Source organism: Mus musculus, chromosome X, assembly GCF_000001635.26.
Source record: "Mus musculus strain C57BL/6J chromosome X, GRCm38.p6 C57BL/6J".
NCBI lineage: Eukaryota > Metazoa > Chordata > Mammalia > Rodentia > Muridae > Mus > Mus musculus.
Genome location: NC_000086.7, coordinates 41,645,222 through 41,672,667, shown reverse-complemented (window position 1 = coordinate 41,672,667; position 27,446 = coordinate 41,645,222). Strand labels below are relative to the sequence as shown.

The 27,446-nt window shown below is 38.6% G+C and overlaps 1 protein-coding gene across 7 annotated transcripts in view; it reads right to left on the bottom strand.

Moving 5' to 3' along the window:
* The window catches only part of Gria3 (glutamate receptor, ionotropic, AMPA3 (alpha 3)), a 277,783-nt gene that overhangs the window by 5,934 nt on the left and 244,403 nt on the right, over positions 1–27,446 (bottom strand). For 3 of the 7 annotated variants that reach the window (NM_001358361.2, XM_017318545.2, NM_016886.5), the window contains 3 exons: positions 18,415–18,662; positions 3,053–3,167; positions 202–449 (listed from right to left, as the gene is read on the bottom strand). In NM_001358361.2, the coding sequence (NP_001345290.2) occupies positions 204–449; positions 3,053–3,167; positions 18,415–18,662 (609 nt within the window). In that variant the 3' untranslated portion in view covers positions 202–203. Of the gene's footprint in view, positions 1–190; positions 450–3,052; positions 3,168–17,743; positions 17,859–18,414; positions 18,663–27,446 lie in introns of all 7 variants that reach the window. The other 4 variants (XM_017318546.1, NM_001290451.3, NR_104053.2 and 1 more) reach the window with 3 other exon arrangements.

The following is a 27,446-nucleotide window of genomic DNA, read 5'->3' as shown; positions in this document are numbered from 1 at the left end:
GACCATAACTTAATTCCAGTTATGCTTTTAGAAAAGCACCAACCACTGACACGAGAACACAATCATTGTTTAAAGATAACTAACTAGTAGCAAAGAGGCAATGCTAGAATCCAACCAAAGTAAGAAACAGGAAAGAATAACAACAAAAAGGTTAACACACACAAACGTAAGGCTGATTAGTTTACTAGACCTTAACCGTACCCCTAGATCTTAACACTTTCTGTTCCATACACGTTGTAGCCTTCTCTGTATGTAGCGTAATTCTGAGTGTTGGTGGCAGGAGCAGGCTTAAAGTTTTGGGTGTTCTTTGTGAGTTTCATGCGTTTGGACTCTGCCCGTGATTTGTAACAGAATTCTATCAAAGCCACCATCATGGCCAGCCCCAGACCTCCGACAAGTATATAGAACACGCCTGCCACATTGCTCAGGCTTAGAGCACTGGTCTTGTCCTAAGAAAAATGAACAAGGCGATTAGTTCTTGAGGAAAACAAAGGCAAGAGGACATCATAACACATCACAACAGCATAGGGCAATTCTAAGTTGTAAAATAACTAAACATTTGTGTAAGTGTTAGGACTCAACTCTGGCAACTGGCTTAGGTTTCACAATGACCAGCAAGATGGTACATTGTGCTTCCGTTGACTGTTTTGAATCTCACACCTCAATGTCCGTTTTTTTTTTTTTTCATTCTTAGTATCTTCAAATGTTTAATAGTGTTCAGCCACCAAAATAAGACATCATTTGTCCAGGGGAACAAAGAGTAAACACAAGCAGAATGTATCCCTCTGCCAGCCCAAACACAAACCATTTCCCAGAGTTGAGCTGTGACATATTCTCTACAAATGGAACATTTTTTTTCTTTTGGGAACTGAAGCACTCTTTCCCCTCTCTGCCCCACAGTACCCCTTTCTCCCTTGTTTTCCTTGTGACAGACTTTCTTAATTCATCTTCAACATACTAGGTGAGGTCTCTTCTATTCTTGTGTGGGGATTTAGCTTGGGCGTGGGGGTTGTGTAAAAAGAGTTAACTCTTCTTTCCTCTCAGTGACTGATAAATTGCCCCTGTGGAGTATTGGTTGCTAAGTTCAAAATCAGGGCAGCAAGTCTTGGTGCTGCTAGAGCAAGAGAACACAAAGACTTGGCTCCACTCCATCTTCCTGAAAGTTTAAGGGAGCCATCAGGAGGGTCCATGGTGCCCAAAATTGGCTCCACACAAATCAGAAAGATTTTCTAGACCATTGAAGAAAAAAAAAAAAAAAAGACGACAAAAACCAAAAACCAAAATCAAAAAAAAAAAAAAAAAAGAGTTCAGCTTATTTTAAAGTTTTACTCCAGGGAGTATAGGACTAATTTAAAAAATGCTATACCTATCTTCTTTCTATTTCAGATGGAGGAAAAATTGAGGAAGGCGGTCAGTGACTTTCAGGTCAAACAGCAAACCTGGCTAAGCTATCTGCCTGCATGAAAAAGCAAAAACTGAACTGCTGAACAATGGAAAGAAAAAACTTGGTGTCCTGAGCCCTACCTTGAGGTAGGATACACCAAGGGCCAGGAGTCTTTCTTTGGAAAAAAAAATAAAATAGCATTTTGTAGTCTTTTTAGAGGGAATGTAACCATTTTGCTGCTGAAAGGAGTTGAAGAGAATCCCCAATTTTTGAAGCCTGTGAATTTTGATCGTCTTATTTAAATGATGACGTGGTGGACAGATGATGGCTATTGCTGGCCATTAGTGCTGTGGTTCAGCATACTAGCCCTGATATACTGAAATGGCCATGTTCTTCTGATTCTATTTTCACAGGAGCCAACCTTATACCTATAAGAAAAAGGCCAACTTGAATTGTATTTAGGGAGGGATGTGGGGGTGCCTCATGTCCATGACAGCCTTACATATAGTCACTTTTCTAGAATGAATGACAGGTAGGTGATAGTAAAAACTTCTTTCACTTATTGGACATTGGTCATTTCAGGTAGCCCACTAGGCTATATGCAAGGGTAGTTAGTTCATAGTCAATCAAGAAATGGGCCAATTTCTGGAACCCTCCTTCTGCCACCATATATGTATATGTGCATGGCACTGAATGGGGCAAAAGGTCCTTTATCATAACCTGTGTGATCTGTAGCAGCAACAGAAGTTTTAAGTTCCATGTGTTGAAGTTTTCCCGAATTCTCTGATATGGGATGTAGAAACCCAGTAGCAAAATGGTTCATTGCATGGAGAAAATGAGTGGCGTTTCATGAAATGAATTAACTGATACCACAATATTAGTTCAGAAAAAGGAAAAGGCAAAAAATTGAAACTAAAAAGAACTTTCTTTGGGGGAGCGAAGGGGACAGGAAGGAGGAGGGGAAGAGTGTTTCATGCTTATCAATGTGATGTTAATCCTGACAGTGTGTACCCTTAAGGAGCATGCGGCTACATTTTCAAAGTATTACATACAGAGATTTTCAAATGACACCTTTATAAGAGAAAAGTGTGACAGACTTAATGAGATTTGAGATCCAAACCGATGGCTGAATTTACTATGACAGCTGCTGGGAGGGAACTAGTCATTTTGCTTACAGAGACCAGTCTTTGTTGTTTGACAAAGACATAATATATTAATAACCAATGGTATTTACAACGACAGTCTCTGACACTGCAAGAGATTAAGATAAAGTACTGTCACAGCTGGATCACATATATATGTATATATGCATATATATATGTATATATATTTTGAGTTGAGGTTGGTTGTTATATTTTCTCTTTGAACTTTCGAAATGTGAACTACAGTAAAACCCCTTTAGAACACAGCTCATTCTTTTACAGCATTGGAAATGCATCAAGCCAGATCGAGTCCCTAATCGTAATAGATCTCTACCACAATGGGTTGATGTCCCATGACAGGCCTAGGAGGCTGCTGTTTGCCTTAGTCCTGTAGTGCTGGTGTTATGAAGGGGTCCCACTGTGGCAGGGCGTGTGTGTTGGGAAGGAAAGCCGTTTGGGGGTAGAAAATAAACAGTGGGTCAAAATGTGATTGCTAATCAGTACAAAAAGACCTTCAGCGACTGACCTTACTCCCGGAGTCCTTGGCTCCACATTCCCCCTTATCGTACCACCATTTGTTTTTCAGCTTGTCTAAGATGCCTTGTTCACTGAGTTTCAATACTGCAAGGTTTACAGGCGTTCTTCACGTGGGAAATAACATAAATAACATTATATTATGTTATTTTATGTTATTCAAGCTTCAAACTACTTTAAAACTATAGAAAGCGATAAAGCAGGGGGCCCTGGCCACAGAGTAATTTTAGACACTGCAGGCAACCTGAGCATTACCTTATAAAAAGTTAACACTACAGCAACGCTATATTTACCAGGGCCTGCCCATATCGCTTTGAGTAATCGGCACACACTGTTAAATAATGAGGATAGAAAAAAAAGGCACTCCTCAGATAGGCTGTGTGTATAGTCAGGAGGGTTTCCCCTCAAGTGACACTGGTCGGCGGCAGCTTGCAGTAACTTTGTGACGGAGGCGTGTTAGGTTTGATCTAACCGGGTGTCTTGTTGTACTTCCAGACAGAAAGCAAGTTATGGGTGTGGGGGTGGGTTGGGAGGGGGATGGGGCCAGAAAGGGAAACATTTGTATTATTGTGGACCAAGACAAATGGATGAATCTGAACAGAAAGCAGCTCCTGTATAAACAGCATGCCTTTGAATTAATTGTCCCCTATTAGACAAATCTGTTGCGCAGCTGAAAATGACCTAAAGGACTGAACTTTACACGTATTCTCATGCGACAGTCATACATTCCAATTCCTACGCACACACTACTCTTAACATTAGAAGTTCGATGTAGACCTTGACATTTTTGTTGAGGAGCATTTTCAGCAGCTTACAAACAGGCCAAGGAGATGTTTCTGAGTTGCTGACTGCATCTCTCTCTGATGTGTCTGCAATCAAGTCAGATGCTCAGAAAGTGGACTAAAGTGTTTCGAAGTGGAGTGTTAGTACAGCATTGTGTAAAATGGCAAACTGACATTGCCATTGTTGAGTAGGACTGTAGAGGAATAGTTTGATAAAACTCTTTAAGTAAGCGACTAATACATCTTCAGGGCGCTATGTTACTGCTCACTTCTTTGTTGTCTATTACGTACTTAATGTATACTGATTATATTTGAAGCCATTGGGCACAATGTGTGAAACCCTACTGGTCCTAGGACAAAGATTTTTGAGAGATTTCTTCAGCTGTCAGATAGAAATAGTAACCACTACCCTGTGTTCTTCCTGTAGCTACTGAATTTGAAACAAAGTCTCTTTAATAACTTTGGGCAAAAATGTGTTGTATCAATGGGGTTACCTAATTTTATGATGAGGCACTAAACTGTTCACTTTCATGCCGAACAGTATTGCCAGGGTGGTGTGCGTTGGTCTAGTGCCACTGGCTTTAAAGGAGGAAGTCACACAACTTTATGTAACTATGGACACACTATAACATTTCTTAGCTTATATTAGATAAGTTGGATCTGTTAACATATCTGCTTACAGACAAGACTTCCTATAATCACAATGATCTGACCCCTGTCATACCAGCTCCCAAAACACTTTTCTTTTTTTTTCCATTTGCAGTTGAGGGCAGAGGGACCATCTTTGTTTGAGATATTCTGAGATATGTATCGTCATTTAAAAATAATATGCAATTTCAGGGTACTCAGGATTTGAAAAGCTATAAACCTTTAGTAGCAAGGAGGTGACACTCTCGTTAGTGTAGATCATAGCATTCAGAATATCTTCATTCTGGGTCTTACATGGAAATTGAATTCCTTTTATACTTTAAACAAGTTTTTTCTTTTTCCATCAGCACTCAAAAGCCTAGGCTTCTCAAGTGCTAACCAGAATTGCAACAAAGCGTACACAAAATTTCTAGCCTCCTTAAGACAGTATTGGCAGTGTAAGTTGTCTTAGATTATTGTAAAGGTCAGCAAGACCATCTATGACCCTGGAAGCAATGCGGAGTTGTCTTCTCCTCCCCCCCCTCACTGTCTATCTCTTTCTTTCTCTTCTTCATTATTTGTTATGACATCACCATCACTGCTCTCCCAGGGTTGTGTTTTGAGCCAGGTTCTGGTGTGAGACACAGCATTGTGGAAGTTGCCTTGAGATGTAGGGAAGATGCTTCCGAATAGCATAAGGGTGACCTGGGCTCAATGGGCCTATCCATCCTTTCCGTCCATCTTCCCTTTTCATTGCAAAAGGTCTAGTAGCTTCTCATTGCTCTTTGATTGTGTCCTTACCAGGCCTCATTCTCCTTTAAGGTTCTACATTCTTAAAAATACCTCATTCAATCTGTTCAGAATTGCTGCTTTTATTAGGTCTTAGGAACAGAACAACCTGATTAAAATGACCACACTGGGGTTAACAGAAGGTTCCATTCTCTAGAGACCCTGTGTTTAGAAGATATTCCTAAGCATTTAAGTGACATAGATCGATAAAAGTAAACGGTGTGGGTTTAGAGCAGCATTTCTCGAAGTGTGTTCCTGGACCCGTCGGGGCATCACTAAAACCCTCTCATTCGTCCGTGAAGTTGAAGGTTTTTATAGTGATGGAAGGTAGAAACTGCCCTTTTCACTATTACTCCTTCATCATATACAAATTTCTCAGAGGCTGCCTTATTGTGAAATCATAACAAATTGAATGAAGAAGTAGAAATGATAATCCCATGCTTTAATATAAGCTACATATTAAGGCATCTGCAAAAATATAGGCTGGTTTCAATTTTCTTTTTCATTTTTGGTTCTTTTGACATAAGTTTTCTCTGTGCAGCCCTGGCTGTCCTGGAACTCACTTTGTAGACCAGGCTGGCCTTGAGCTCAGAAATCCACCTGCCTCTACCTCCCGAGTGCTGGGATTAAAGGCGTGCGCCACCACGCCCGACTTGGTTTCAATTTTCTAACTTTTGTTTTGAAAATAGAATTGTTTTCATATAAGTATATTGTTTATCTTAACATGTGCTATGTTAATTTGAAAATAAATCAGTGAATATATTCTTTTAAATTCTATTTCTGGCATGATGAATATAAATAGATATAACAGAAACAAATTAATTTTTTTTAGATTTTTGCAATAGTTTTTAAGAATATGAAGAGTCCTGCAACAAAACATTTTATAAGCATTGCTTTGGCGAATGAATGAATTTTGTTGTGATATAGGTGCTTATTCTGGGCTGTCAATCATAGACACTTGCCTAAGCCCAGACTTAGTATCTCAGCATTTTAATGCTCTCCTTCAGACAAATGGTCTATGTCTGCCTTGGGCCATCCAGTAGCTTTCACAGAACAGCTAGTTCACAGTGCAGGTCATCTTAGTGTAATAGCTTTCATGCAGGGGGTGGCGGCAGGGCCTTTTGTCCTCTAGAGGACATTTGGTAATGCCTGGTGTCATTTTTGTTATCACAAATGGGCTGGGGGAATGATCCAGGCATTCAATGGGCAGAGGCAATGCATGGTGATAAATATCCTATAATTATAGGACAGCCTCCTCAACAATGCAACATCTGGCTCCAGACACCAATAGTGCTGAGGCTGAGAAAGCTGGCTTTAGAGCATTCAGATGTCCTCTGAGATACTCAGGACAGTAAAGAACTCTGACAGACTACACACCTCTAGAAGGTTAGTTTTTGATTAGAAAGGAAGAAAGGAAGGAAGGGAGAAGGAATGAAGGAAGGAAAGAAGGAAGAAAGAAACAAAGAAAGAAAGAGAAAGAAAGAGAGGAAGAAAGAGTGTTAATGAAAATTGGGATGGAACCAATGTGCTCTTGAGAACTCCAAAATAGAAACCAGGGAAAAAAATGAACATTTCAAGCAGTAACAGACCCAAGGAACATAAAAGTTGTAATCAGAAATCAGAGATGATGCCACTCAACAAGGTGAGGATAGGTACTAACAGAAGAAAGTTCCTGCTATTCTGTGTAGCTGTGAAATAGACTACATTTCCAAAATGGTAGATTAAACATGCTTTGGTTAAAACAGCTTTTTCCATTCCTCTGGCTTACTAGATGTATTGTGAAGCATAACTCAAGTCAACTAAATGTGTCCACACACACACATACACACACACATACATGCCCCCACACATGCATGCACACATGTGTACATGCACACACACAAACACTTACAAATACACACAAACATTGACCCACACACATGCAAACATTCACACACACACACACACACACACACTCATACTGGTGTTTTGAAGAAAGGAGAATTAGTTATTCATTTGGTCATTTTAGATGGTTTTGTCAGGATGGCATTTTTTCCTCCTAGGTCAGATGTTTTCTTTCTTCCCTCCATCACCCTCCATCTTGCCTTATTTTTGTGCATGTCTTGTGATTCTTTCTGTGCATCAGTCTCCTGGTTTTGTAGCCTCATTTATGACATTCCCCTCCCTCAGTAAATAACCATTTTAAAGGTAACTCTTAGCTTTTAATTTTCAACCTAGTTCCTTTACATAATTATACTAGTCAATTTTATTATTGGTTAAGTTTAGTGGCTACCCCAAGAAGGCAGATTTATGGTCTTCTCTTCACAAATTATGAAACTGCAGCACATGCAGGTCAAGCAATTTGCTTAAACCTCCACATATCACAGAGCAGACCGAATGGCAAATGAATATACATTGAACTCTCTACTATGCATTGGCCACTGAAACATAGAACATACAAGAGTAGGTAGCTCTTCTCATTTTTTCTCTTCTGGCTTAGATGTTCATAATGATTTTTTTCAGGGACCCCAAGTCTCCAAATAACTATCAATCTACCAAGGGCGTATTCCAGCTGAGGCCTTTTATTCTGATGCAGCAATGCTTCGCATGGGAAAAGTCTGGAGCAATTACTGCAGGCCTTTGACTGAGTACCTGAGAGAATTAGAAGTCAGAAATATTTATTGTGCTCACCTCAATAGAGAACAGAAAGAATTGAACAAAGTAGGTCAGATTTCTATCGTGGAAATTAACCAAGCAGTCGCTCTCTGAAGGGCTTGCTATGAGCTTTTTGCTGAGCAGAACCATCAACCATCATAAGGGAGAGGCATTGGTCAACTGGAGGGCTTTCTGGTGAAATTTGATGGGATCTGGGAATTATTCCCAAGCCCCATGTTTTTCCTCCCTATTTCTAAAATTCCATTTTAAAAATTTCACACTGTTAAGTTTGAGCAACATGTTTGTGTTCTTGTTTCATTTTGTCCTTTTTTTTTTTTTTAAATACGAATCTTCCTGAGACATGGAAATGATGAAATAGAGACTATTTAGAAAGCAACTTAGGGGAACGCCAGGGCCAAAAAGGGGGAGTGGGTGGGTAGGGGAGTGGGGGTGGGTGGGTATGGGGACTTTTGGGATAGCACTGGAAATGTAAATGAGGAAAATACCTAATAAAAAATTTACAAAAAGAAAGCAACTTGCTATTCTCCATTTTTTTTCTTTTTTCTTTTTCTTTCTTTTTTTTTTTTTTTTTAAGATTTGGGGCTTGGGGCAAGAATATAAAGTTCTCCGGGGAAGAAAATGTTTTATGGCATGGAAGTCATAAAAATTATTATCAGGGTAGATAATCAAGCAGATGTGGAGTGCGTGCTTGGGCATATGTGAATTACAGAATCTCTAAAAATACATGAAGATAATCCTGACCTGTATCAGGATGCTCACTCCTGAGTGTGGAGGACAGATAGGGACTGCCATTTCTTTATTATCCTTTAATTTAGGAAGAATAATGTATAAGGCTTTGATAATTAATTTTTTTTAGAAAAATGTTTATTCTTGAAAGTGTGTGTGTGTGTGTGTGTGTGTGTGTGTGTGTGTGTGCCTTGACACACGTGGTCAGGTCCTTTGACTTTCACATGGGTTCTGGAGATTGAACTCTCGTCATTAGACTCCAAAACAAATGCCTGTATATTTAGCTGAGGCTGATGTTGAGTTTGTCATCTTTCTGTTTTACCTCCCAAGAACTGTGACCATAGATATGTGCCAGCAAGCCTGGCATGAATTGTATTTACAAAGGAAATATGATTAGATGATAAAATAAATTTGCTTGTTTCAGCCATCCATACCTGACACTAACTCAGCTACAAAGGACTCACTGTGCACACTGTCCAGCACAGCCCCTCCAGGAGATGGGTGTCAAATTTCAGGGTCTGCCATTTTAAAGAAGCAGTGTTGTCTTCGCAATGGCAAACTTTATACATGGGCACAGCTTAAGGATTAGAATACCATTGTTTATTTATTTTTTTCTGTGAATGCAGAATCTCTCTTGTAAGACCCAAATAAATAAGCCTTTTGATTAAAACTACTGCCAAGTTTATTTTAAATGTTTTGATGTCCTCAAGTACTTAGAATAATAAATGAAGCAGCTTGGAGCCATGCTGTGTTCAATGGAGTTAAGTGGGGGTGCTGAGGCTCCTTACAGGGCAAAAAAGGAGAATTTGAGTCTAGTAAATGCATTACCAAGATGATGTCCCCAGGTAATCTGGTGACCCTAGATGTGATAAGAAAGAAGTTTAAATTAGGGATATGACTCTGGATAGAAACCCATGGTGTAGTGTGTTATCTATCTGAGAGACTGGATGATATACTCTGATCTAAAAGACTGCACTTTCTGTTTCTGAATAGAGATACTGAACTGGCAAATGGTTGGGTAATTAATGAGTCCAGAAGATCTTCAGTGGTGTCCTTAGGAAGGATAGATATATGTGTCAATATGTAGGGTATAGAAAAAGAAAAGATTGCACAAAAAAGCCAAAGAAATATACGAACAAGGATGGTAAGTTTATAAATGTAATATGAAACCTGCTCTGACAATATAATACCTAGGCAATGAAAATGGAAATGGTCATAAATGAAGCTGGAAAAATTTCTGCCACCTAATTCTGCATCTAAACACTTGTTTTAAAGGTACTAATTCTTGCTTCTTGGTACCTTTCTGGGCTGGAATATCATCAGCCCAGAGGAGAGAGAATGATATTCTCCATTTTCCTGTCCATCTTTAAACTGAGACTACTTCAGGTAGTCATGGTAATCAGTCACTAGTGTCTCATTCCAGCCTCTCTCAGAGAAGCCATAGTATCACTCTGCATAAGAAGTATGTGCAGGCAGGCACAGATATCACTGCACAGGTTTGTTGGAGTCAATTGACAGTTAAGAAAGAGAGAAGAAGCCTTGCTGAGTGAAGGATTTAACATGTAGCTTTTTGCATTCTTTTTAAACTAGTTATCTTTGGATATATGTAGTGAAGGGATTTACTTGTCTGTGCCAGCTATTGGAGGCTGTGACAGTTCCAAACATGTCCTAAAATGTACAGGTGTACGGAGTCATTAAAAATGCTCTACCTCCCCATTTTTCACAGGAGTTCCTGCATGTAGGAGTGCAGAATAAGATTTATGTCATTTAAAACATTTTTGCCTTTGGACCGCTGAGAGTTGTTTCCATACCCTTCGACTGTTGGCATTACTAAACTCTGAGTGTCCAAGTGACCCTCATCTTCACAGAAGAAGCTGCAATGATTTGCAGAGTTATGCAGTGCTTAGCTGCTAGAAGCCACCTCTGAGAGTGTATTTATAACCACGTAGTTCACAAATGTAGCTCAAACCTATTTAACTCCTTGCTAATGGGATCATAATTTAATGTAAGTGCAAAGAGCAAATTCAATAATGCATGCATATAACATTAGGAGTTGAAAGCTGTGAGCCATTTTTCTAAGGGCCTAACAATGCTAATGACTAAAATGTATTGATGACCATCTGTGTTCACACAGCAGCCTCCTAAGTAAACTCGAGATATGGAGCTAAATCCAGCGGTGCTTCCATATGATAGCCTCTCAGATTCAAAAACAAGAGAAACTTTGATTCTACAGATCATAAATTTCCCTGATGAATTTCTGTCAAAAAACCTAGCCCTCTTTCTGGCTAACGTCTCTAAAAAGCAAAACAATTATTTCATATAGCCTAATTATGTGGGAAGATTCCTTACTCATTTTTTTCCCAACAAAGAGCAGGGATTCAGAGAAAACACTAAGATGGAAGAAGAATTGACATATTTCAGTGAAAAACCCCATTGTAAATGGGACTCCCACTTGTCCAAATAAGTTTTAAAAACTCTATTTTAATATGGATTAGAAGTTCAAGTCTTCAAATGTGGTTGGTATTTACTGTGTATAAGTGTGATTTATTTAGTTTATTCCAGCAGTACCAAGAGAGGCCAGAAACTCAAGTGATGAACATTTCTGAAGACATGTAAGTCTTTGGGCTACAGATAATCAATCTTAGTTTATATTCAAATAAAGATGGAAAGAAATGGTGGTTATATATCCAACTTACAAACTTGGTACAGATTGCCAAATCAAAGGTACACACCGATCTCTTTCCACACACACTCTACCAACCATACACCATGCTTGTATCCCTTGTAGTGATGCTAGACAAGAAATGCTAGCAGTCTTACTATGAGTGTCTGTGTATATTGATATACATATAGACACTGTGTATATATGTTTGTACACACATATGTATATATAATATGTATATACTAAAATATAGTATGCTGCTGCTTTAGATCCATATTTGAGATGTATTTTAGTGCTAGATAAAATGAATAAAAAATGTTAATCCAACACTTAGACCACATTTTTGCCACCTCAGACTAATGGGTACCAGCCTCATGTGCCAAGGGCCAAATGCTATACCGCTCTCTAAAAAGTCAAAAGAGAATGGATTTTAACTGTTCTTTATAAAATTTTTCCCACCCTGTTCCACCAACCCCAACTCCCACCCTAACAAAAATAACTTAGGTGCATTAAATATTTCATATTTCTTTTCCGTAGCTGTCCTACCTTTCAGACAGTGTGGTTCTACAACCTCTTCAAATGAAATGAAACCCAGTTATTATCTTCTCAAGGGGAAGAAAGGGCATAGATATGTATCATTTCAATATTTGCCATGGCAATAGTGTCCTTCCTCTTGACAACTGTGTAACATCATTCTTACCTTCTTGCTTCTCACTCCTGCTGTTCTTTCTGTAGCTCTGGTGTTGGATATTTTGGTTATTGTTTGTCAATAAGAAACATATTCATGTTATCAGAATAGCAACATATAGAGTCAATTATGTCCTAATCATAGGAATTATGCTAAGGTCACACAGTCACTTGTGTTTAAGACAAAGAATGAAATAATTAAACGGTCTTTTCTTTGTGGGTTACATTTTTTCCCCCAGAGGTAGAATTTATTTATTTATTTATTTATTTATTTATTTATTTATTTATTTATTTAGCATCATTTGCAAAATCATTGGTTTTGGCAGTACTGGACTGGTTCAGTTCTTATGACAACTGGTCCCTTGCTTGAAGTAGTCATTTGTGAGAAAGTGAGGATTTGCTCTTGGGAAGAAGACCTGAATCAGTTCAAGTAGCAAATTTAGTCACTATCATGAAAAAAAATTGTCAGGTTCTTCATATTTCCAGGAGGCAGTACCAGCACAGAAACATGCAAACCAATGAAGAGTATAGTATACTCACCCTACTCCTTGATCCCAAACCAGTCTTGGGGATTCACAGGAACTTCTGCTAAGACCCAGGAAGTGTCATCGTTCTGTAATGGTTCTTGCCTATACACATAACAGTGTCAATAAAGTGTCATTGGGATCCATCTTAACCCTGGGCATCCAAAGTGTCAACCTTTAGGAATGGCTCCTGCCAGTAAAAGATCCACTTTTGTTGCAGATAAAGGCAGATGCAGATTCATATCCATTCCCTAAGGCCCAAGATTGTCAAAGAATTCTGGGTGTGGAAGAGAAGCAATTAAGAGATGGTGGCATAGGAGAGGAAAATTGTAGACAAACACAGGAGGAGAAATACATACAAAACTGAAGATCTCATGTTATACACGTGGGAAAAACAGTTATAGTCTCATTCCTTTAGGTAGCACCAACTATGGGTCTGAGGAAATTTGGAAACAGGCTATCTCGAAGTGCCATTTTTTACTGTCTCTGAATGGATGACTTGCTAAGCAAATGTATAAGATTATTTTTCTAAGAAAAAAGATTGATAGAGATAGGGAAGAGGAAGCAAACTGTTGAATTTCTTAAGAGAACAAACTTTAAATGTATGTTAAAAGCACATAGATGAAAATAGATACAACTAATTTTAATTTCAGGGAGCTTTTGAGTCTATTAAAATAAACTCCATGATTTTTCTCAATGTGTGTGGTTATGCTTGTCGTTTTCTTCTAGTTTTTATATACTTCAGTTTCAACTACATTTCTTTATTGATATTCTACACCACTTTCTTTGCCTTACAAGTGAAGGTACCTACATTTGGCACAAGACTTATTGCAGTCAAGGAGTTCCCAACAGTTCCATTTAGACATTCTGTTTCATTGTTTTCAAAGGCACACAATCTGTGCTGCTCTTTTTTTTTCATCTTTAAAAGTATAGATACTAGAAGTCTATTTAAATCCACTGATACACATCTAGGCTGGGATGGGATAAGTTTCGAATTATCTTATCACTCCAGGTACACAATAGTTTGTTTTTCCTGACATTCTTTGCTCTACTAAGTAAAGGTATATAGAAAAAACTGAGCTGGCATCATTTACTTACGATTAAGGGAATGAAGTTAGGAAGGACTAGAATGTAAAACTGTGAGAGGACTAATAGCTGTGGGAGAAGCTTAATGCCCTTATATGGGAACTCTGCAAAAATCACTATCTGCTGTTTTACTGTGACAGACTTTCATCAGCTGTCTCTCAAACCTCTAGTGATCTAGGTTTATAGCTGGAACAACCTAGAAGCCTCCTAATTACTGCTTTTTCACATGTATTACAATAAAGCAGCAACACAATAGGGTGATTTGTTGGTTGAAAATTCTCAAACCACAGCCTTTGTTTCCATGAGTTACCTCTGTACATTTATAGATCATCAAGGGCAGACCGGGTATAATTTGGCCAAGACTTATTAGCTTAGACTTGAGAAATTGGTACAGGCAAACAGTGTTTTGGTTCTAGCCTATGGGTCTTATTCAGTAGCTACTCCAGTTAGTAACCCCTTTCTAAATTCCCTGTATTCAGAAAAGAAAATAGCATATCTATTACATTACTTTAAGAGTGTACTCATTTTTGACAACATGAAAAGTTCCTGTTCTTTCCATAGCATAGTAAAATTTGTAGAATATGCTCAGAATGCATGCTGTCTCATGTTAGAGAGGGAAAAGTCAACAATTTAACATAATTGCCCACTTATCATAATTTAAAGGTTATAGGAACAAGACAGAGGGATAAGTAATACAAGTATTTTTTCCCCTTTCCTGGTTTCAGAGATAATAGGTGTAAAACTGTTTTTGAAGTAGTGGAGGCACTTATAAATGTCAGGTTTTGTGATTATTGTCATTTTTAGTAATCAGTACCGAGGCTAGAATGGCTTAAATATTAAATATGCCATTTGCCTAGTAACCAAGGTGTTTGAGAATAAACCTGATTCTTATAGAAACGTAGCTCATGCAGTCAGATTCACACCATTCATGGGTGGGTAGCTGCAATAACTTGCTTTCTGCAATATGATCAGAAGAGGTGAATCTGAAAGTCAGAAGAGATGTGTGATGGCATTGGCTGTGTGACCTTCTCAAAGTCAGCACCACCTGTGGATCTCACTTTCCCCATGCTATGATGGTCCATTCAGTGGTCCTTTTGTCATGTTAACTGGGGACGAGAGTCAATAAGGAAGTGTAATTCTCAAGCCGTTTTACTAATGGGATAAAACTTCCTTGATCTGAACTAGCACAGACGAAGAATTGTCAGAATGAGGGAAGCAAATCCTGAGCTACAAAAATATGCCTGAAGCATGACATTTTCTCCTTTTAGTTCTATTTTGCAATTCAGACTGGCTATAAAACATTGCTTTATCAGAGGTCCCCATGAGAACTATGTTAGTGGGTAGATTTATAATGAATATGATTATATGTGATGAGTACTTCCAACCTTTGAAACAAAAAGATTTGTTCTCTCAAGAAAATATTCAACTGACATGCTAGTCTAAACTTTGCATTTGCTTAACAAACCTCTCTTGTCCACATCCATAGTCATATCAATTTACTTTGTAGACTGGTCCTTGTCTAGTTTATTCCAGATTATTAATCAAAGCACTCCGAGTTAAGGAGGTTTCAGCGCATTTCTACCTTCTGAATGGATTCATGTTGAATGGTACCCACGAAGTAGTTGTGAAACACAGTCAGTCAAGTTCGTTCCTTGCTCCTTCTTGTGCTCACTTTCAGAAAAAAAGCAGGTGGCAAGAAGGAAGAAGATAAAGGCAGGCTCGTTGTAATTCCCAGGCGAAAGAAGCAGTTGTTGGATACGCAGCTTTGATCCCACTATTATCCATACTTGAGAATGGAGTTGGCTTATTGCAAAAGGTAAATTGAAGGGATGACCAAGAAAAGTAATTTGCAAGTTGCCTGGTAGGTAGCACTAAGGCCAAAGAAGTTTGAAACAATTACGATCTACTGAAATATTTTCTATTGGCATGCCATATTTCAGAAAAATCTGGAAATTCTAAGTTAGCAATAAAGTTACTAAATAAAAACTCAGAGACAATAGTAAGAATGGAACAAAGGATGTGATTGTTGGTGATAATTAGCAAAAAGCTAGTTTAACCATTTGGGATCTTCGTGATACCAAATCGTTTCATGAAAAGTAAAGGTTGGTCAAATCCATCCAGGGATTTTGTGTGTGTGTGTGTGTGTGTGTGTGTGTGTCTGTCTCTGTGTGTGTGTGTTTGCATGCATGCCTGTAAGTGTGTGTGTGTGCGCGCGCGCACGCGTGTAAAACATCAAACACCTGGTTATTGTAAAACTTCGGGGCACTTCTGGGCACTGTGTGGATTATTTAGAGGCATCTTGATTCAGTCCATGGCTCCTCTGAATGATGAGTTCATGAGAACAAAGTATCCAGTCCAGCTCCGTTTTCATTCTGTAACTCACTTGAATAATAGAATTAGGTTCTCGGTGGCCTGCTAATAGCATGAGAAAAGTGCTGGGAGGAAGGTGCTAAATACTTTGGGCATCAGGGTAGCCATTGTGAAAATCAAATGAAGCAAATGATTGGCTAAATTTTCAGTGTCATCAGTTTACATTGGTGAGAAAGGAAGTCACTGCTTTTTGGCACATAGTAAAACCTTGATTAATTGGAATCCATAGGGATGGATGGGATTGTTAATAAGAATACTTTTGGCTAGTGACATGCCGCTTGTAAATGCTTGTATCCACTCTTAAGTCTCAGGGAAGTAGCCTCTAATGTTTGAGGGTCAATCCAGTTGCAGAAAAGGTATAGGAGAAAGATCTAGCTGCAGTTATCACTCGGCAACTATACAAAAACTCAATTCCTCGAGGTCTTCTCATTTTGAATATCATTAAAGATCTCATCAATGGAAGTTTGGAACAGGGGCTGACAATTCAGGCCACCAGTTCAGTGTATTCTTGTTAATCAAGGTTTTACAATAAAAGGTCTTGCCAATGCCTGGTAAGATTATGAATAGAAGTTGTTTTAAAATTTGCTTCTTTGAAAGTGCTCTGGATCAGTGTTTCCAAACCCATATTATATTGCAGACTGGCAAACTAGCTTTTCTGCCAGGATCCCAAGGGATGGAGAAGGAAAGAGAAGAGCAGAATTATAAGCATTGTCTCTGAAGAAAAAAAGTTTTGGCTTGCCTGTCTGTTGCTCTGTGGTTGGGAAACACTGTTCTTCACCTTATGATGCCCATGGTATCTTGGTTGTGATCTCACGAGTTTCAGTATCATTTGCATGGCCCTTGGGCCATGGAGAAATCTGTTTTCAGGTCTTCTCTTGTACTTACCCGAAGTGCCTCTCCATGACTTGATGTCTTGGTCTCTGAGAAAGCCCCTATTTCCTGTTGCTTGGGTGATGGCTACTCATCCATTGTAGCCTCGAAGAATATTAGGAACCAAAGGAATGGCAAGTAAGATGGGTTTTCTCATGATGACAACCTGGATAACAATTAGACCTACCTGAACCAAAAACACGGCTAAAGAGAAGCCAAATCAGGGATTCACACACAAGTAGTATCACAGGCGATGCACAGGTTCAAATACATAAAAGTCCTTTTGCAAAGTCTCTGTATGTGGTGACCTATTAAAGAAAGACCCCATTTAACTTGAAATTGATCGTTCTCTTTGCTTTTCAAGTTAAGTGGGGCCTAGTTAAATCAGCCACCACATACAGAGAACATTCCATCACTCATACAAGTAATAGAAGTCACTCCCACTCACTCAAGAAACTTCTATGAGCAATCATCACATCCTAGAAAATAATAGAACCAAACAAATTATATCCTGTCATCTCAGTGACTGGGATGGATCTGATTTCTTACACAATTCAACTGTGGCAGATGGGGGAGTCTCACAGGACACCCTTGGGCTTTTGAAAGCCTAGGGCACCAAAACCTGTATAATGGCCTTCATATAGAAACCAGTCTGGCGTGTGGGGAAAGGAAAGGGTGTGGACATGGAGCCTCTGTCTGGGAGTTTAAGAAGGGACCCAAGTTAGATCAAAAATATGGGCAGTGCCCTAAAGTCTTTCTGGTTCCCAAAGCTGCCAGGCAGGGGAAAAACCTGGTCATTCTACTTTCTGTGTGTGTCTCGTGCTCTCTCTCCTCAGTAATAAGATAACAGTCTTGCCGATTACTCGTCACTAAGGGTACCCGGTTGTGGTGACATTGAGGCTGACCTTGGAGTCACCGCCCCCGCTGCCGCACTCTCCTTTGTCGTACCACCATTTGTTTTTCAATTTGTCCAAGAGGCCTTGCTCATTCAGTTTTAATACTGCCAGGTTAACAGCATTTCTTGAAACGATAAAACATAACTTGTAAGAAAATGCACAAATGCTTAGGAAATCGTTAACGTATAAAAAAAGGAGCACAAGAGGACAAATTGGCTAAATTTCACAGAACGTGGAGCTATAAAAATGTCTGTACAGCAAATACAGGGTTAAATATTGGAAGGTGGCATGGAGGATAACATTTGCTCAAAACTGAAGTGTGCGGGATGGGGAAATTGTCTTTGAGAAAAAAAGTAACAAGAACACCACATCCATGCAATTAACATTCGTCACCATAACTTGGCTTTTACCATTTAAATTGAAAAAGCCGTTGAACTGTAAAATTAAAACAGCAACAAACAGTCAGAGAGGACAACACAGAGAGAGAGAACATTAAAAAAAATGGATGCATTAAATAGATGAAACCATAATTTACCGTCTTATTTAACTCCATGGAATATTGTAGATTTTAAACTTTTAAAAGTTACCTCAAAATCCACAAGAAAGAAAACGACAACAAAATGCATCAGGGTAGGTGGAATACTATAACAACACGGATATTGTTATATTATTCCACCCACCTTAATGCTGAGCCTTTAGGGGTTGCCACACCATAGCCTTTGGAATCCAGATTTCCACCAACTTTCATCGTATCACACGGCTTTCTCTGCTCAATGTACTCATTCATGGTTGACTCCAGCAGGAAGGCGAACTTTCCCTTGGACTTCCGAACTCGGGCTACCCCATCAGCTGTTGTTTTGGTAAACACAGATGGCTCTGCGGATTTCATGTAAGACCACATTTTCTCATACACAGCAATTTTGGATCTCTGCAACAAACAAGATAACAATTCTTTGGATGGCCAGATTGGACATCGCAAAGGGACATTTGTGCAGTAAAACACATTTGTCTTTTAAATGTTAAGTTTTATTTGTGTGTGTGTGTGTGTGTGTGTGTGTGTGTGTGTGTGTGTGTGTGTGTGCCTGTGTGTCTGAGTACACAGGCACCCACAAATACTTGAAGAGGCTGGATATCAGATCCCTTCAGGCAGTTGTGAGCTGCCTGACCTGGTGCTGAGAATCAAACTCTGGCCCCTTGGAAGAGTAGCAACTGTTCTTAACCGGTCACTACACATGTTTTATTACAGCCCACAGTCTCAAAGCCATGCTCATTTTGGCTGTCCACATATTTTCAGACATCTGACAACATTTTTAAAGCAGATTTCTCCAAATTGTGCTTATCCTTGCTAATTGTGATGCTCCCTGCTATTTTCAAATTCACTTAAAAATTCAAGTCATGCTTAGCTAACTTGGTTTCATGGCCCTACTAACTGGTTATCGTTTAGTTTTCAAAAGTGTTTTCTCATTTGAGTGTTCTGCTGGATGAAGAAATCTCCCCAAGCCGCCACCCCAACCCCCACCCCAGATACCCTGCAGTGTGTTTACCCTGAATGTGCCTGAAAAGGGTGATTGAAATGGTATGGAAGGAGATCCATTATGCTAAGAAAGTGCATCCTTGTTCTGAGACAATCTTTTATTATTTTCTTCTTTCTTTGGCCCTACCTGCTAGAGCTATGGAAAATAATTCTGCATGCTATTCTTCGTGTTGATCCTTCAAATACTGCAAGGGCTTTATTATGTCCCTTTCTGATCTCATTAGGTTACATTGTATTGGCTTTTGCTGTTTCCAAAATTCTCAGAACTTTGTTCTTTCAACCATAAGCTCATTTGAATTTGTGATGTCTCTTTTAAATTGGAGTGTTTTGAAATAAACCAGGCACTACTGAAGTATGACCATGATAGAATAAACAAAATGTTTGCTTTCTGTCATTGGAGCATTATTTTTGAATAATGGGGTTTAAAGTTGCATTAGTGTATTTAGTCATGCATCTACCCTGCCAACAAATATTTATTGAGCACCTATTGGAGTTGTGAGGTATGTAATAGGATGAATAGTGTCGTTTCCATTCAAATGGAAGCATCACAAAAACTGTTAGCTTTTTTTCTATCAGTCCAAATCACCCTTGTCTTGACCTTCTCAGGTCGAATTTATCCTGTTAAAGTTCATTAAGTTTAAGTGGTGCTGAGAATGTGTAGCAAATAATGTGTGTAGCTCTGCATGTGTCCCTGTAGAGAATATAAAGGAAGAACTACCACAATGACCCCAGAACTTTCAATTGGATTGGTAGCTAGGTCCTTAGGAAGAAGAACTTTAGATAGAAGCTGTAACATGACATTTAATTAGAGGTGAGGGTATGTTAAAACCCATAAACATATAACATAATCCTTCTGTAAGCTTTCCTGGCACACATCCTGGCTTGTTTGATAAGTTGTTTACTTGCTCATTTCTGGACTTTCATCACCTACATTGAACCTTTTAATTTTTCTTTTATTATAATATACTCCTCATTTCTCCAGCTCCTGTCATACTCCCCTAACATTGCATTCTTTTTGAGACTTGCCTAGGCTTATGCAAATGGATCCTGGGATTCCCAGAGCTGCCTCCATGAAAATTAAGCCTCATGTTTATGGCAATTAGACACTCACAGAGACTCTCTTGGAGTCACTGAAATGGCACACAGAGATAGAAAAAGCTTTAGATTGCATAAAGCACAAAAGAAGGAAGCCAGGATAGCTAAACCTGAATGAGTGAAAAGAAGACTAATAGAAAATGAGTGTAGGAAGAGAATCAGGTCAGAGTCTGTAGGTCATGAGTAAACAGTTTGGATTTATTCTATAGGAGATAAAAAAAAACTTATTGGAAGATTTTGAGGAGGAGGAGGAGGTGTGTGTGTGTGTGTGTGTGTGTGTGTGTGTTAGCATCCAATTATTTTTAAAAGAGTACTCTGACTGCTCTGTAGAGAATGGGCTAGAAGGTGGGCCAGAGTAGAAGCAAAGACACTACTTTGAAGGCTATTCTAAAAGTTCAGGGTGGACAAGACTAAGATAGGATCAATGGAAGAGGAACTGAAAGGTTATGTTCCAGAGTTGCTTTGAGGGAACAGAAAACAAGTCTTTGTGATGGACAGCTCCAACTGATAGGCCTAAAGATAACTTCTTATAAAATATTTCATTAGAAAGCTTGGCTCTTGCTCCCACTCAACCACTGGACACCTAAACTAGAAAGTTCGGTGCTACTTTCCCATCTCCCCCTCCCCTTCACTACCTCTATGCAGAAATGCTGGGAAGCCTGTCATCTCGAGTCTATCCATAGTGCTGTGGTTGTTCTCTCTAGGGCATGCCATCGACCCTTTTGTTCTTGACTCTGTTGTCTGCTCATTACATCGAGATCTCCTTGCTTAGATTTCTCTATTCATCTGATCTTTCTAAAGTGAAAACCTAATCTCATTACAACCATCCTAATAATTCTCTACAATTTTCTTTAAAAAGAGCAAAATTTAGTCTTATGTCTGATATCTCCTCCAATCCAGTCATACTGGACTACAGACCATTCACTGAAATCAGCCATATAGTTTCATGTCTTATGCCTTTGATTATGTTTTTTGCTTCTGCCTGAATTACCTTATCATTCCTGGAACATTCAGAGCCAGCGCTGTGTCTTCTAATATCTTTCCTGTTCCCACAGAAGTACTTCCTTGATGGTTGCTTAGGTTTTTGCTGCACAGCCTGTTGTATTATGTTAATAAGAATTGGCTGCATATCTGCCTTTCCTCTTGTTATTTGAGGATTTCTTGAAGACAAAGTCTATGCCTTATTCATTTCACTAGCCCTGTTGGCAGGTAGCACCATTTTACTCATTGTGGTCTCTAATGATATGTTTATTTAATAATAAACTTAGGCCTGGTCAGGGTGACAACCACATTATTGCCAAAAGATAGCAAGATGAAGCCGGGTGGTGGTGGTGCATGCCTTTAATCCCAGAACTCCAGAGGCAGGACCATGTGGATCTTTGAGTTTAGGGCCAGCCTAGTCTACAGAGTGAGTTTCAGGACACACAGGCATACACAGAGAAACCATGTCTTAGATGAGAAAAGACATTGAGATGACTAAAAATGTCCACCACAACTCAAAGTTTGTCTAAAGATGATTGGACCTTGTCTTTTGCTAAACCTACTAAATAAGGATATATACTTAGCTTTGCAAAACTATTTAAAATACTATTTAGCAGCCTGAGTTGATGGCACACACATGTAATTCTGACACTTGAGAAGCTGAGGTAGGAGCATAGAGAGTTCAAGGCCAGAGAAAAATGGTACTTAATCTGACTTTGTATCTGCCCATACCTACTAATTCATCATTTATGCTCCTTTAATAATCAAAGTCTTAGAAAATTTAAATCTGATTTGTAGAATTATATGTTCATATCATATATTATTTTCATCTGGTGATCGCTAAGTGTTATAAGGAAGTAATTTGTCATTAAGTGTAACTGCAACTTCCTGGATTATTGCCCCTTCAATTAAGAAAAAGTAAATAATTCAGGTACACATAAGTATATGAAAAGAATTTAATAAGACATGTGCCTTCTAGAGAGTTTTAAAAATTTAAGCATCTATAATAACTTGAAATTGATCTATTTGTTTTTCGTAGTCATGTGTGTTTCTCTTCTTGCCAATGATAACCATTGCCATGATTTGGTCTTTATTACCAACTTGTACATCCTTATGTTTTTTTAACCAGAAAAAAAGCCTATTTTAAGAATAGTTATATAACCCTTCAATCTGCGACTATACTATATTTACAACTTTCCCCCTTAATGTCATCAAAGACAACACTATGGTGGGCATGTCTTTTTGTGTAAATAGATTTTGTGTATTCTTTGTTTTTGCCCAAGCAGATATGATTGTAAAGTATGCTCTGAAGGAGGAGGTTGCAGAACAATTTGTGTCCTACATTATTAGCAAAGCCGCCATTACAATCACAGATAAATGTATAAGCCAAAGGTAAGGAAGTCCATGAACAAGCAGGCTGTGTTTTGGACTAATTTACTTCATCATTTAGTTGAGTTCTTTGATTCCTGATACAGACTAAAAGATTTATTCCTTTAGGTAATGATGCCTTTCTAGGAAAATAAATGGCTGTGCTCGAAGTCGGTACTTTAAATGTATGTGCTGTACACATAGCACTCACTAATGGATACAGTAATGTCAGATCAGTCAGTGGCAGAAGTGATCAGGCCATGGTTGATGACTAGTTTCTGGAGGTTAGAAGCAGGAGGAAGAAATGACTCAGAAGTGAGGAAAATTAAGCTGTGGCATTTATCTTCCTAACTAGTATTTAACTGATGGCATGACATTCAGATTAAAAAAAGAAGAAAAAAAATAAAATAAATTTAGAATTCTTTATTTTTAAAGACTATTTTTTTTTGGCTGAAATACCAAAGGCATAAAAGGGATTGAATGCTAGTTCAATCATCTGAACTTCAATTTAAAAAATTATGGCAGGATCTGTAATAACAAGTTCATTTTTCCCAACTTGCCACGATTCATTTCCTTCATCCCATACAGCATAACGTTGTCTCAAAAAAGGGGGAAAATAGACTCACTTATGTAGCTAGCCCATGAGACAGCACTGCTAGGTAATTAGCAAAGGAAATTCAAAGAAGAAATACATGAACAGAGGAGGAACAGATTAATTAATCCACAAGAGCAGATCAAGTAGAGCTCTAGCATTAATGACTTCCGCAGTCACAGTTCTAAGTATTTGCATGCAATAAGGCATGAAGGTCAAAGATGTAAATTGTGTGTGTGTGTGTGTGTGTGTGTGTGTGTGCAGATGAACATTTGAATCTCAGGACTTGCAAATCTGTTATGTGGAAGCCAGTGATTAGTGACTCACTTGCCACTCAGGTCTGTATCTTGCATCTCTTTGTAATAGTGGCATTTGTTCCTAGTTACTGTAATCCAGCGGTGCTGCAGCAATAAAAGAATTTTTCTGTAGACAAAAGGAAATACAGCATGGCTCTGTCGTGCTGTGATAAGAGCATGGGGAATATGGAAGAGAGCAAGGGGTAGATACACAGGAAGGGTTGGACAAAGGAAAGGAAGAGGGAGATGATGGGATTGTAATCTCAAAAGAATTATATATATATGAGCATGGAGCCAGAGTGCTTGGGTTTGATCCCTTTTGCTATGTGTATAAATTATTTAGTCTCTACATCTCAATTTATTCATCTGTAAAATGCTATGGGTTTTAAGCATCTACTTCAAAGGTTACTGCATTCTTAGAATAGTGTCTAGAACACCTGAACTGGAAAGAAGCATGTCTTTTTATGTTAAAAATGGAGAAATATGCTTTAGTGGCAAAATATATTTCAATAGTATTATAAATTACTTTAGTCTCTTATTTGGAGAAGTATGACTTAATAAGTGCTATTATATGGTTAAATATTATTAGATATCTAGGTATATTACTGCAAATGTCTGTGGTCTGCTATTGACAAAAATCATTATCAAGTGACTTTTGATTTTTGGCCTTTGTTGGTGGAGGAAACACACGTACATACACACACACATCTGCCATGGCTTACACTGGAGGCCAAAGGATAATGTACATAATTTGGTTCTCTCCACCATTTGGGTCCTGGAGGTTAAATTCAGGTCATCAGGCTTGGTGGAAGTACCTTTATCCACTGAGCCATCTCACCACTCTAATTTCCCCTGTTAAAGTTTATGTTTTATAGTATATTTGAGTCTTATACATTAAAACTCCCATGAACAAGAATGGTGTTCCTGAGAAAAACTATTTAGTATAAATTTCTACTTTTCCTATTTGTTAAATTGGAATATCTACTTGGTCAATAGAACATCCATTTGTTGTTAGTAGAACATTATAGTAGCTGAGATCAGAGGTTCCTTCAAGGCCATCTTGCTCAACTTCTCATCCAATGAGGCCTCCTGGGTTCAAACCCCTCTGCTGATGAGGTGCTCTTTAGCTCTTATGAGGCAGGTTTCTTTGTAATGAGGAAGGTTGAACTGAGAGAATCTTCTTTTTGTTGGGTTGACCTCTTTAATAAAAGACTCCCTTATCCTATTTCTGCCTTCTGCTTGAATCAAGCAATTCCTTTTATCTTTCATCTTTCCATAGTAGTTAGCACCAATTCTTTTGCATAGAAAAGGAGATTCCCCAGACAAAGTTGAGCCCTTCTGAGTATGGGTCATGTCTTTTTTTTTTTTTTTTTTTTTTTTTTTTTTTTTTTTTTTTTTTTGGTCTTTGACATCTCAGAATCTGGTAATAATGCATAGCACGTACTAAGCAACTTCACAGGATGTGTCTGTGGAATGAATAGAGATTAGAGTGAAGTGCCATCTATTCTAACTCTTCCTACTTTTCAGAGTAAAGGTTCACTCTTTCCCACATAATAGTCTGAAACTTACCATCTCTAAGTTACCTGCTAGTTACTTCTTTTGTAGGCTATATATTTAAGGACCCTCTTTTGGTGATTTGACATGAATTCCAATCAAGTCTCCTTTTCTACTTATGATGGTCCAGATCTACTTTTATTTTTTCAAAGTCTGCTCCTAAAGTGTATCACCAGAGTTGACCACAGCTCTGCTTGATATAATGCCATTAGCATAAAAGGAACTATCTCATCTCATGATCTGGATATGAGAACAGTCTTTCCCATCAACAGGCATTTGTCCTCATACAAATAATCTAGAAGTAATTGGATGAAAAAATCAAACAGATCAATAAATTGTTATCAACAGAAACAAAATATGCAAATTTGTTTTATGGTACTAGTTTTCTATCTACAGGACAAATTATTATGTTATTTCTTAGGAGACTAGCATGGGTGTTTGTAACTTCTCTATGCCCCAAACACATATGAAAGAATAGTTTGAAAACTTAGTATGAAGGGATAGCCAGGGAAAGTGTCTTTGAGCACTTTGTGCCTCCTAGTGTTCCTCAAGAGAAATAAACTCCATTTGTTTATTTGGTAACTGCTGTTACCAAACCATATTGCTTTGTGTGCAAGACTAGCCTTGGATCTAAATGCCACAAAAGGGTGAGATTTGACTTTGGAAAGCTCAGCTTCTACTTCCTCCATTATATCAGAGACCCAATGTCACACCCCCTTTCTGACATCAGCCTTGGCTATCATAGAGGGGTTCACTGATATAAAAGGGGCTTCTGTGTTTTCTAAGGGATACATTTTTATTTGAACGGGAGTTTCATGTCCTCTAAAAGAATGTGGGGTTCTTGACATTTTAAAAAGCAGCTTTTAGGGCTAGTCTGTTATGTACAGAACAGCAATCAAGGGAAGTAAGATAAGAGTTTGAAGGACTCATTTTTAGTCTTCTGACTTTATTATTCTATTTGACAGATTAGTCAGTTTCATCTCTAGATTTAACCTTTCTTTAATTGAAAGGCTGCAATGGTAAACTACCATATGAGTTTCTGTCTGTCTTGTTTTACCCTTGTGAGGTTTCTGGTTTTAGTAAGGATTCAGGTAATATTGATAGCTGTTACAAATTCAAAACGGTATCTTCGAGCTTCATATTGTCTGGCCTGGGCATTTGCTGAATCCATGTATAATGTGAGTCTTTCCTCATATTTACAGATGAATGCTACAGACCAAATACTGGGATAGGGATAGGTGACCCTTATAAGGTAAGGAGCTAGAAGGAACGAGAGCTGATGATGTAGCTGTCTGGAGATCTCTGCTCCTCTCTTTGTCTCACCCCCTTTGCCTTTCTTAAGGTCTGATGGGGTTCATGTGTGTCCTAGCGAGGTGGGCAGGGTAGGAGACTGAAAGAGGTATAGTAAGGTGTGAATAGTATAGGCCTGCTGTCAAGTTCCATAACATAGAAGCCTCACCTCCATAGAAACATTTCTTGTTGTTGTTTATCTTTTACATAGAGTGCCTTAGTAGCTAACCTAGGCTAAAATTCACTAGCTAGTATCCCTCCAGTGGTAGCCTGTTACAATCCTATCTTCCTCTCCAGAGTGCTCCTATTATACTTGTCCACCACCACACCAAGCTCCAGACACTCCTTAGTTGTGATTCAGAGAATGGAAATTTCTAATAGTAGGGTCTAAGTACACGAAGGGGAGAGATTTGTGGCATGAATTTTGCTGGTCACACAGTGTTTCAGCTATTTGCTTTCCTTATTTAGAGAGCCCCTTCTATTTTTCACTGCTGGAAGCTGAAGAAAATTGGATATCTTTAAATGGTATATTGGCCTCCACCTTTCTGGCTGCCAAGGTGATTTTACACACACCATCATCTCAATTATGCACCCCAGAAGCTCTTTCAGGCAGTTCTAGCAGCTATTGTTCATTGATTGCTGGAACCTGGAAGCCAAGAACAGAGCCTGGGCCCAGTAGGGCTCAATAAATATTAGTGGAATGAAACAATGAGTTCTGTTTTTATGAATTAGGGAATCAAAGAGGAGAGGGTAAGGGCAAGAGGTTCTAGAAAAGACATTAGCCCATAGATTTTATTTATCTCTATACATTTATCATAAAGTCACTTCAAATAGACAAGCCTGGGGGGAAAACTATGCTAGTTTTTCATATAAACACTGCCTTTCAGTTTCCTTTTGCTTCAACCAATGACTGCCTTGTGACTGAGTATTGGTAAGAAAAGGGTGAGGAGGAGAAGGAAATGCTTTCTGGTGTCTATTATTAGCTTTTCTACTGGTGGATTA